The sequence below is a fragment of the Lepisma saccharinum genome, chromosome 10 (genome assembly GCF_977018435.1).
Source record: "Lepisma saccharinum chromosome 10, izLepSacc3.1, whole genome shotgun sequence".
NCBI lineage: Eukaryota > Metazoa > Arthropoda > Insecta > Zygentoma > Lepismatidae > Lepisma > Lepisma saccharinum.
In genome coordinates, this window is record NC_139238.1 from 54,234,670 (window position 1) to 54,247,357 (window position 12,688).

The following is a 12,688-nucleotide window of genomic DNA, read 5'->3' on the forward strand; positions in this document are numbered from 1 at the left end:
GATAGTTAAAACACTTTCCAGGCTCCAAAAAGTATATAGCTTCAACATTTTAAAGAAAATCATCTCTGGCTTGACCTGTATAAAAAATTAGTTTCAATCGAATATTAGCATTTAACACGAATTACTTCAGAAATCTAGGTTCGAACCTATAGGCGAAATGTAATAATTATAAATATTTTAAGACTCCTACAAGCATAATAATTCGACATTTTAGTGAAAATCATTTCTGGCTTGGACTGTAGAGAAAATGAGTTTCAAACAAATATTAGCATTTAACGCGAAAATCTCGAAAAATCAAGTATTAATCCTATATTCGAAATGTAATAATTAAAAGCTTTTCAAGATCTGAAAAGTCTAATAATTCAACTATTTAAGGAAAATCATCTCAGATTTGTTCTGTAGAGAAAATAAGTTTCATACGAGTGCTAGCATTGAAATTGAATTTCTCGAAAAATGAAGTATTCATCACAGAGTCCAAATATAATTAATAAACGATTTTCAAGAGATGAAAAGCAGAACATTTCAACATTTTAATGTAAAGCATATCTGGCTAGGTTTGTAGAGAAAATGAATTTCCAACAAATGCTAGCATTGAAATTGAATTTCTCAAAGAATGAAGTGTTCATCACAGAATCCAAATATGTTAAATAAACGCATTTCAAGAGATGAAAATATAATAATTTAACATTTGAATGAAAATCATCTTTATCTTGGTCTGTATAAAAAATGAGTCTCAAGTGAGTATTAGCATTGAACGTGAATTTCTCGAAAAATCAAGTATTCATCCTTGAGTCCAACAGTGTAAATTAAAACGGTTTTTAGGCTTTGAAAAGTATAACAATTAAATATTTTAATGAAAATCATCTCAGTCTTGATCTGTGGAGGAAATGAGTTTCAAACGAATATCAACATTTAACGCTTATTTCCCGAAAAATCTGGTTTTGATCCTGTAGTGAAATGTGACAATTAAAACGCATCTCAGGCTCTTAAAAGCATATTAATTTAACATTTTAAAGAAAATCATCTCTGGCCTGGTTTGTATAGAAAATGAGTCTTAATTGAGCATCAGCATTGAACTCGTTTTACTCGAAAAATTATGTTTTGTACCTATATTGGAAATATTTCCAGGCTCTTAAAAGCTAAATAATACAACAATTTAATGTAAATCATCTCTAGCTAGGTCTGTAGAGAAGATGTGTTTCAAACACGTACTAGTATTGAACGCCTATTTCTCGAAAAATCAAGTATTCATTCCATAGTGGAAATGCTGCAATTAAAACGCTTTTCAGGTTCTAAATAGCATAATAATTCAACATTTTCATGAAAATCATCTCTGCCAAAGTCTCTAGTAAAAATGAGTTTCAGACGAGTACTTGCATTGAACGTGAATCTCTCGAAAAATCAGTTTTTGATCCTGTAGTCGAAATGTGATAATTAAAACGCATATCAGGCTCTGAAAAGCATATTAATTCAACATATTAAAGAAAATCATGTCTGGCTTGGTCTATATGAAAATTAGTTTCAATCGAATATCAGCATTAAACGCGAAATTCTTCTGAAATCTAGTTTCGAATTGAATGGCGAAATGTAATAATTAAAACGACTTTCAGGCTCTGAAAAGCATAATAATTCAACATTTTAACAAAAAATCATCTCTGGCTTGGTCTGTATAGAAAATGAGTTTCAATTGAATCTTAGCATTTTACTCGAATTTCTTCAAAAATCTGGTTTTGATCCTATATGCGAAATGTAATAATTAAAATGCTTTTCAAGCTCTAAAAAGCATATTAATTCAACATTTTAATGAAAATCATCTTTGGCTAGGTCTGTAGAGAAAAGGAGTTTCAAACGAGTACGAGCATTGAACGTGAATTTCTCGAAAAATGAAGTATTCACCCTGGAGTCGAAGAGTGATAATGTAAACCGTTTTTGGTCTCTGGAAAGCATAATAATTCAACATTTTCATGAAACTCATTTCTGGGTATGTCTTTAGTGAATATGAGTTTCAGACGGGTATAAGCATTGAACTTGAATTTCTCGAAAAATCAGTTTTTGATCCTGTAGTCGAAATGTGATAATTAAAACGCATATCAGGCTTTGAAAAGCATATTAATTCAAAATTTTTATGAGAATCATCTCAGGCTTGGTCTATATTGAAAATTAGTTTCAATCGAATAACAGCATTAAACTCGAATTTCTTAAGAAATCTAGTTTCGATCCTAATGGCAAAATGTAATAATTAAAACACCTTTCAGGCTCTGAAAAGCATAATAATTGAACATTTTAACAAAAAATCATCTCTGGCTTGGTCTGTATAGAAAATGAGTTTCAATCGAATATTTGCATTTAACCCGAATTTCTTGAGAAACCTAGTTTCGATCCTAATGGCGAAATTTAATAAATAAATCGCCTTTCAGGCTCTAAAAAGCATAATAATTCAACATTTTAATGTAAATCATTACTGGCTAGGTCTGTTGAGAAAATGAGCTTCAAACACGTACTAGCATTTTAACGCGTATTTCTCGAAAAATAAAGTATTCATCCTATAGTCCAAATGTCACAAATAAACCTTTCAGGCTCTGAAAACCATAATAATTCAACATTTTCATGAAAATCATTTCTGGCTAGGTCCTTAGTGAAAATGAGTTTCAGACGTGAACGTGAATCTCTCGAAAAATCAGTTTTTTGATCCTGTAGTCGAAATGTGATAATTAAAACGCATATCAGGCTCTCAAAAGCATATTAATTCAACATTTTAAAGAAAATCATCTCTGGCTTGGTCTGTATTGAAAATTAGTTTCAATCGAATAAACGCGAATTTCTTGAGAAATCTAATTTTGATCCTATATGCGAAATGGCTTTTCAGACTCTGGAAAGCATAATATTTCAACATTTAAAAAAAAAATCATCTCTGGCTTGGTCTGTATAGAAAATGAGTTTCAATCAATATTAGCATTTAACTCTTGAAAAATCTAGTTTTTGACCTATAGGCGAAATGTAATAACTAAAAAAGCAAAATGGCTTTTCAGACTCTGAAGAATAATTCAACATTTTAATGAAAATCTTATCTGGCTTGGTCTGTAGAGAAAATAAGTTTCAATCGAATATTAGTATTTAACCCGAATTTCTTGAGAAATCTACTTTTGATCCTAAAGGCGAAAAGTATTAATTAATATGCCTTTCAGAATCCGAAAAGCATAATAATTCAACATTTTAACAAAAAATCATTTCTGGCTTGGTCTGTATAGGAAATGAGTCTTAAGTGAGTATTAGCACTGAACGTGAATCTCTCGAAAGATCAAGTTTTGATCTTGTAGTCGAAATGTGTTAATTAAAACGTTTTTCGGGCTCTGAAAAACATATTAATTGAACATTTTAAAGAATATCATCTCTGGCTTGGTCTGTATAGAAAGTGAGTTTCAAACGAATTTTATCATTTGACGCGAAAATCTCGAAAAATCAAGTTTTGATCCTATATTCGAAATGTAATAATTAAAACGCTTTTGAGGCTCTGAAAATCTTAATAAAATAATATTTTAATGTAAATCACCTCTGGAGAGAAAATGAGTTTTCTCGAAAAATATTGACTTTATATTCTAAATGTCACAAATAAAATGCTTTTCAGGCTCTGAAAAGCATAATAATTCAACATTTTCATGAAAATCATCTCTGGCTAGGTTTTTAGTGAAAAAGAGTTTCGGACGAGTACTAACATTGATCGTCAATCTGTCGAAAATCAGTATTTGATCCTGTAGTCGAAATGTGTTAATCAAAACGTTTTTTAGGTTCTGAAAAGCATATTAATTCAACATTTTAAAGAAAATCATCTCTGGCTTGGTCTGTATTGAAAATTAGTTTCAAACGAATATAAGCATTAAACGCTAATTTCTTGTAAAATCTAATTTTGATCCTATATGCCAAATGGCTTTTCAGGCTCTGAAAAGCATAATAGTTCAACATTTAAAAAAAAGTCATCTCTGGCTTGGTCTGTATGGAAAATGAGTTTCATCCAATATTAGCATTTAACTCTTGAAAAATCTATTTCTGGACCTATAGGCGAAATGTAATAACTAAAACGCTTTTCAGACTCTGAGATGCATAATAATTCAACATTTTAATGAAAATCATCTTTGGCTAGGTCTGTATAGAAAATGATACTTAAGTGAGTATTAGCATTGAACTCGATTTTCTCGAAAAATCAAGATTTGATTGTATATTCGAAATGCAATAATTAAAATGTTTTCAGGCTCCTAAAAGCTAAATAATACAACACTTTAATGTAAATCATCTCTGGCTAGGACTGTAGAGAAAGTGAGTTTGAAACACGTACTAGCATTGAACGCATATTTCTCGGAAAATCAAGTATTCATCCTATAGTGGAAATGTCACTTTGGACCTAAAAGGGATGAGGAGACAGGTGAGTGGAGAAGGTTACATAATTTAGAACTACATAATTTGTATTCATGTCCAGATATTATTAGAATAATTAAATCAAGAAGACTTAGGTGGGCAGGCCATGTGGCACGAATGGGAGAGGAAAGAGGAGTTTACAGGATTCTTGTTGGGAAACCAGATGGTAAGAGACCTGTAGGAAGGCCAAGACGAAGATGGAGGGACAACGTCGAGATGGACCTAAAGGAAATCGGTAGGGATGGAAAAGAGTATATAGATCTTGCTCAAGATAGGGACAGATGGAAGGCCTGTGTTGCTGCAGCCATGAACCTTCGGGTTTAAGAAGGCTAGAGAGTTAGTTAGTTAGTTAGTGGAAATGTCACATTTAAAACGCTTTTTATGCTTTGATTAGCATAATAATTCAACATTTTCAAGAAAATCATCTCTGGCTAGGTCTCTAGTGTTAATGAGTTTCAGACGAGTAATAGCATTGCACGTGAATCTCTCGAAAAATCAAGTTTTGATCCTGTTGCTATTTTTTTTCTGCTTTACAGGATTGATAGTTTCTGGATGTACTACAAAGGAATTTCAATGGAATTTCTGACATGTACGAACCAATAAATGATACACTCAGACAAGCAACCTTCGGAGATGACTCTTCTTGACAGGTTGACTTGTAGGTAAAAATTAGAAGGTGTACTGGAAAACGAAACATTCTCGTCGGTTTGGAATGCAGACCTTACAAATTCCATTACTTGTCTCATCTGTGGCAAGACAGCCGGGTCTGAATCGACATTGGACATTGGAATTGGTATGAGAAGATCGGAAAGAAATTTCGAGTTTTGGATTTGGTTTGATTGAGTCAACATCGTGGAAGAAAGAGTGCAGGTATGTACCTGGAGGACGGAGTCGCCACTCCGAACTTATAAAGGTCTGAGCCTATTTACACAACTTCTCGCTAGCCCCTTTTCTTCACCCTACACTTAGATCCCGGTAATCAAAATAACAAATAAGGGAAGGAGGAAACAATATATCTTGTCAACAAAGGGATGGCAATACAAATTGAACTGAAGAGCAGGTTGACATCTTAGCGAGAAATGCCTCATCGAAATTAACAGCCTACACCAAGTTGCAGTAGAGACAGCGGCGATGACACACAAGACCACAGAAAGCTGTATCTACCAGAGTACAAAGTTAGCTCCCAACGACATTGCACAGCACTTCGCCACAACACGTAGAAGCAATAAAGGCAAAACAAAACGCAATGATGGCGATGGCTTTTAAAGGCAAAAAGAAAGCAGGAAGTTTCAAGAGGCAGGACATAAGAAGGAATCTTATATCTAATGTAATAATAATAATAATAATAATAATAATAAAATCGTATTTATGAGAGAGGGCATGTTTCGGCCTCTAGGACCGTTCTTACAACAGACCCTTGTCTGAGAGGGTATATACTCCTATTTATATAGATAATGAAAAAGAAAAACAGATTTACCTATAAATTGTAGACATTTGCTAGCAATTCTTCCAGATTTTGTTACATTTCATGCAATGACACAAGAAGAAGAAGACCCATTCTGGTGTTATTTTAAGAAAGTACAAAGAGGTTAAAATAAAGCTTTTAGGAACTAACATAACCAAAAAGGTACAAATTGTTGTAATTTTGTAGAAAATATCAAGTGGCAAAACTCCGTTTCAAACAAGTTAGTAGAGAAAGGGATTGATGAAAATAATGAGAATTCTTATCAGAAGCTGTTACCAGACATTACAGTAGCCACACATATTTTTTTCCCTCTTTTCAGTTTCCAGTCTGTAGGCATTCAGAATAAAGCATTTGGTACTAGTAACTAGAGGTGACATGTTCCGTGCTGATTACATAGAATAATATCGACATGAGCCCGTATGCCGCAACATTCAAACTTACACCACAAGAACATTTGTGATCTAAGTCATAGACACAAAGCTGAGTCAAACATCGTATGCCGTATAAATCGCAGTGACGCACTGCTTTGTCAATTTTCACAAAAGGCTCTCGCCTATCGACTTTGAAATAAGTCGACTTTAGGTCTCTCTTATATATATGTGCCAAACTTAAGGTATTTCAATCCCGTTGAAATGCAAATATATTCTCTTGGAAACAAAGAAGAAGGTCTATTACGTGTTGTAAGAAAAGATGCAATTCGAAATTCCTAAAGTGATAGAAATTGTGCACTCCGTAACAAGAAATGTGGTATTCACCAATGCCAAAGTACGAGAACGTGTAAAGTTCGTGCTGACATTTCTTTACTCACATATTTTTAATCGTGAGTGGATAAGTAGATGCATGAAGGACCTAATATGTAATGACAAGAACAGAAGTAAAGATTCTCGAAACAATCCACGGATAAGGAAAATGCTGCTGCATATAATGGCATAATTATTGGCATAGCTGTAGCAGCTTTTTGATTTGATGTTTTCCTCTTACATGAACTTTGTGTTAAATAAAATTCACTTGTTCATATTTTTAAGAAATAACATCCTGTTCAAGCAATAAAATTATATAAGAGAAGTCGTGCAGCGAAATTTAATTTGCCGCATAAAATAATCAAGAACATAACTTGGGTAATCAAATTGATCTCATGTTCGATGTTCTATTCTGCGCGTCAAGTGACAAGGAACGTAAAATACTTGCACGTCTCATTAGATATCTAGTTTAAGTTGCAAGTAATATATATATATAAATTAAACGTAAAATATTAATTTCTTGTAGGATCATAAAATATAATTCCATTCATAATTAAATAAACCCATGATTTTTAATTGCGTGCTGTGCCTTTGCATAAATGAAACTAGTACAGATTATTTTTGATCTTATTTGATATTATTTCCTTTTGTGATAACCTTTCTGTTCTAAGACATTTTCTTTCTCAAACAAAGCATACATATTTAAATGTACGTTGTAAAATTATGCAAGAACAGTTAGACACGTAGTATATTCCATGTTTCTTTTAACAACATCATATTTTACTATAAACCATGGTAACAAATCCTGCTTTGAATCATTATGTAGTTGTGTTGGAAGAAGCATACGATTCAGTAGAGAAATGAGGTATCTTTATCTGTTCATTGTTATTTCCCTCACTTTACAACCTGTGGTTTGTACACAGATTCTGAAAGAAGGGAACACTCACTCTATTGTAACCTTAGCAGAGCGAAATAACGGTAGAATCGCCAAGAGACAAACAAGTGCGTCATATATGTTACCAGAAGAAGGTGGAATCCCGTTCACATATTTACTGCAACCTGGTTTTTATGAACCTCGACTTATTTCCGAATATCCATATTACTCTGATGATGAGCAGATACTTGCTGATGAGTTCTTTAAGGTGAGTTGTATTCGTATGTTACAATTATATCACCAATCTTTTCTTCTTTTTAAAATCGTAATTTTTACTTGCCTCATAATAGAAAAGAATGTACATTAATTGGTTTTGAATACTCTATTTCCTTGTTTTACAATATCTAAATGACAGGAATCTTATTGTACAAATGCTCCGTAATAGCGAACAAAATATAAACACAAAATTATATCAGCACAATCTGTAATAACAAGGAGATATCGGTTTTACGCTGGGAGAATTTTTCAAACAAGAATCAGGTATATCATGATTCCTTTATATATGTTGTTTACATATGATTTGTTGGGCATCCCCAGTGGCGGATCCAGAGGAGGCACGTGCCCCCCCTAAATGCTCGAGCAAAATGTACACTCGTAATATGTAATTTTCAAAATTAATAAAAAAAAATCTTATTAAGTATGTGTACACTTTTGAAAAGTGGTGCATCCTGTATATCAGTGGTATGCAACCTTTTTTCTCCGCGTACCCCTAAAGTAACTTTTCCACTTAAGCGTGTACCCTCCCCCCTACCACGAGATATCCTTAATTCAGATTATATAACTACATCTAAAATAAATTATGCAAATCACTACCTATTAAATAATACAGTTTTACTACAAAAAGGAGAATTATAAAATAAATAAAGGAAAATTACGGGTATAGCAAAACTATATTATGAACTTTAATATTTCTTACCTGTTAAAGAGATGGCTGAGCTTGTTTTCTGCCCATTAGCTCCTCGATTCGTGACTGAATCTTCGTTAGTGCGAGTATCGCTGGTGATCCTGGATTCAGGCGATTTCTATGTTTTGTTTTGATGGCTGTCAATCAGGAAATTCATGTGATGGTAGGTTATTATTGAACATGTGTAATTGCTTACCTGTATTTTCGTCAACTTGGTACCAAATAGTATTGAGATGGATGATGACCAGACGATGTTTACGATGAATATCCCTAAAATTATTCATGTTTATTGGAGTTCTTTCTATTGAGATGTTCTTTTTAAAACCGAACACATTCATGGGCATTATTTATTTTAGGTTATTTTATTATCGAGTTTGGTTTCAAATTGAAGAAAACATCAAACAAAAACGAATGCAAAAAACCCCACCTTTCTACGTTTCTTGGTTCTCGAGATAAAGGTTTTATAATAATATTAATAATTTGGGAATATTTGGAGGAGAAGAAGAACCAATAGTGGAGGCAAAGAGGGGATAATAATCCTTTTCATGTTTACACATTCCCTGACCTCACACAGACAATGCTCTAATTTCCTGTTACGAGTATTAATTAGAAATATGTAAGTTACTAGCGCATGCGACCTTCTCATTAAGGGAATGTATTGATGTTAGAAGCTTGCTTAATATTGTGCAATCCGTATGTTTACAAACTTTTCTTCATGATGTCATTGCTAACAAATGGATAAGCTTTTTAAATAGGGAAAAACCCGTTTTTTGTTTTATTGCATTCTTAAATTGTATAAAGGTAATCACATGCAACCATACGGTTATTTCATTTTAGTAGGAACGAGTGAACAGATACGCTTGCTATGCCTAAAAGATACGTGTTAAATATATATATATGGGGGCACAGTTCAGGCCTTCAGCGACTTGCCTCTTCAGACTTGCTTCCTTCAGAGGCAAATAAATTTCTCTTTTTTAATAGTAGTTTGTGTATGATTGAAAATATTATATTACTAACTTTAACTTGTAATAATTTCAAGATTCTACAATATTTTTCTTAATCTTTCAATGTTTAAAAACATATTCAAAGTAGATTTGATATATTACTGTCACTTACATTTGATATTTTTAAAGAAGAAACAATTTTTAATGCACTAACACTAATTTGATTTTGCAATTTGCTTATTATTCAATATATATATATATATTTATAATAAAATAACTTCATTACTACACACAATTTCGAATGCTTTACATCTAAGGTACATATATATTTTTTGTAAATATACTGATTTAGACTCAAAAAGTAAATTTTACCGTAAAAAAATAAATAGTTAAATATTATTTAAAAAATACATAATTATTTTTTATACTATAAATATGGTAAAATTTAGATTTTTTGAATATTTTCCCCTATGAGCTGAGCTTTGATAAAAAAATAATATTTTTCATGCTATAAAAGTGGTAAATTTTGAATTTTTTGGATCTTTTCCAATTGGAAAATTAGCTGAAATCGGCGTAAAATGAATAAATACAAAATAAATGTTCTAGAACGAACAAATACCACTACTCACTGCTAATTCTATGTTGTCTATGCGGTTACGAGACACAGGAAAATATATCGGTGAGGAGGGTGTGTATATAATTGTCTCCATGAACTCTGAGTTTAATTTGAACGTATCAATAATTCCTGTCTGCTTGTGGATGCCTGGGATGCCGTCCGAGAATTTGGTGATCATACCTTCCGTCACGTTGCAATGTATGTTCAGAGTCTCTATGGCTATTTTTTTTTTGGAATGTTGGCGCCGATGTGCTTGATGCCAGGTTCGAGCTTGGTGTTGTTCTCGAATCCCAGAAGCTCTCCGACAGTACCCTGGTCCACGGTTTCCGTACCAAACACCAGTTTCACTCTGTGGGTTACGGAAATTTGTGACAGCAACACACCTCTCGGCAGTGAGCCTGCAAGGTAGACAGGTTGTACTGGCCAGGGGTGATGCTGATTTTCTCGCTGCCAACCTTGATGGTGTTGTTATGAATCGTGACATTGGGTATCAGGTACATGCTGTAGAATGCGCGAAGATCAATAGATTTAGGCAAAATGAAGTCGTCATGCAATGTGACTTTCAGAACTGAAGTCTTGCTTGTGAGATGGAACACTCCCATAGTGCTTCAGGTGCCACAATGCTTTTTGGAAATCCTCAGTTGTTGGTTTATTCAATTGCGACGGGAAGACGAGCATGGAAATGCAGAGATGTCCGCAGTTCATATCGCTGAAACCCTGGATGCGTTCGTCGTTGTAGTAGAGGCTGGGAACACCGAGATACTTCACCAACCCAGCAGGTGGTGTACCTCCGAATGAATCGAAAACAAATGCTTTGTTTTTGTTGACTTTCAGGTAGCATATCCAGGGTACCTGGATTTTCGTAACTGTCCAGGTTAACGACGCCACACTCTTTTTTCTTCATAACAGAGGGTAGAGAATCGGACATGAAAACGCCCTTGAAGTGCTTGATTCCCAACGGTTTGACCAGAGATTCAATATCGAGGTTGGACAGGTGCTCTTCCTTTTTTTTAAACTTTTTCAAAGCTTCGAGATAGATTTTTCGCTTCTTGGTCACACCTTTCCCCTTCTTCGCCATAGCCAGGTTGTGGCGTTTCTGCTCTTCCAGCTCGGCCTTGTTCTTCTCTGCGTCGATGACGGTCTTGACAATGGCTGGACTGCCTCCTGCCGAGCTGCCTACAGCGCCCAAAACTGCCAAGATAGCCGGAATTCTGAATATGAAACCTCCAGTCTTCTGCTGCTTCTACTGCTCCTCAGTTGAGGGATGCTGAGTAGCAATTTCATCCCATGACCTTTGGCCAGGCAGGAATGTTTCTTCTCGATCTGCCTTTTGGTGAGCAATCCATCAAGAGCTCCGAGAGACTTGAGGTTTGTGTAGGGTACCTGGTAAACGACGCCCTTGGGTTTCATGGTTGCCATTTTCACAGTTTGTTATTTATTAACAGCCCCCACCCAAATTTTTGGACTGTGTTCATGGCGATGGTTGTACCCAACGCAGCAACCCGTTCACCGAGCGAGGCGTCTCTGCTGGCGAGTCTCCTGAAAGCCACGTGTTCCAACTTCTTGTCGGCATTGTGACGTGCGTCAAGATTGGTGTGAGCATTGAAAGCGATGTCGTGATCCTTGCATGCAGCATCCAGGGGATTCACACCCTTGTCTCCTCTCCCCAGTCGCTGTTCGAGTTTAGTACCGGGGCCTCAGTACTGGTAACCTGGCAGGTGCATCTCGAAGGGCAGCTTGTTGATAATATCGTTCACGAGACCTCGACCCTCGGCCATATTCCAAAATTTCGGAGGCAGGGTCTTAATAATCTTGATGAGGTACCCTATGCCTTTGCTGTCGTTCACAATAAAGTTAGCAAGCTTGGAGCTGATCATGTCCACGATACCCACCTTCTCGTTGTGAAAGTGGCGATTTCCTGCATTCTCTTCGCCTGCGATGACCAGCAAACAGTCCACAAGCTTCCTCACGTCGTCCACCCTCACAAATTCCTTGGGCAGAGTGTTGTAGAGTTTGACACCATTGTAAAGTTTGACACGTCGTCATCCTTAAACGTAACTTTTGACTTTCCAATCTTCCAAACCACGCCCTCATTGGGTTCCATTGTTGGGTATAATCCGAACACCTCGTCCTTGTCCAATTTCCCGGTGCTTAGATAATCTCTTGCCAACGGACTTAGCTCGACTAGCTTGTCCGAAGAAGTACTGCCTAGGGCCTGGCGTCTCGGAGGTGGTGCAAGATCGAACAGAGTAGTGTTAATGCTGGATATCGGTGTGGGTACAGTATAATTTCGAGCAGCAAGTGGCACGAGCTCGTTGATTAACTCTTTGTTTTGCTCTGTGACATCTTTGATTTCTTTACCAAGTCCCATGATGGCATCGATGATAGGTTGGTCCTGGCGCTCTTTTTCTTCGTAAATTCCACGATTCTCGGATTTCCACCCCTTGAACCGTTTTGCCAGGTAGTCGCGCACCTTCAGGTTGTCGTCTGCGAGTTTCCGTTTCGCCATTGTTATTTATAATACGTAAAGACGTTTGATGTAACGTTGCAACGTTTAGAAAGTTATTAATTTTGTTTCTGTATTTTCCGTCATTGGGTTTCCTCGTCATGTCTATTGTTAGGAATCCGAATCAACTTGGTTCCAGAATGAAAGCAAAATTTGGAAAACTGATTGT

The 12,688-nt window shown here is 35.4% G+C and overlaps 1 protein-coding gene across 1 annotated transcript in view; it reads left to right on the plus strand.

Moving 5' to 3' along the window:
* Positions 1-7,272: 7,272 nt before the first annotated feature.
* LOC145993912 (inter-alpha-trypsin inhibitor heavy chain H3-like) overlaps positions 7,273-12,688 on the plus strand; it is a 473,549-nt gene continuing 468,133 nt past the window's right edge. The window contains exon 1 of the mRNA XM_083129826.1: positions 7,273-7,757. Within this exon, the coding sequence (XP_082985952.1) occupies positions 7,371-7,757 (387 nt within the window). The 5' untranslated portion in view covers positions 7,273-7,370. The remainder of the gene's footprint in view (positions 7,758-12,688) is intronic.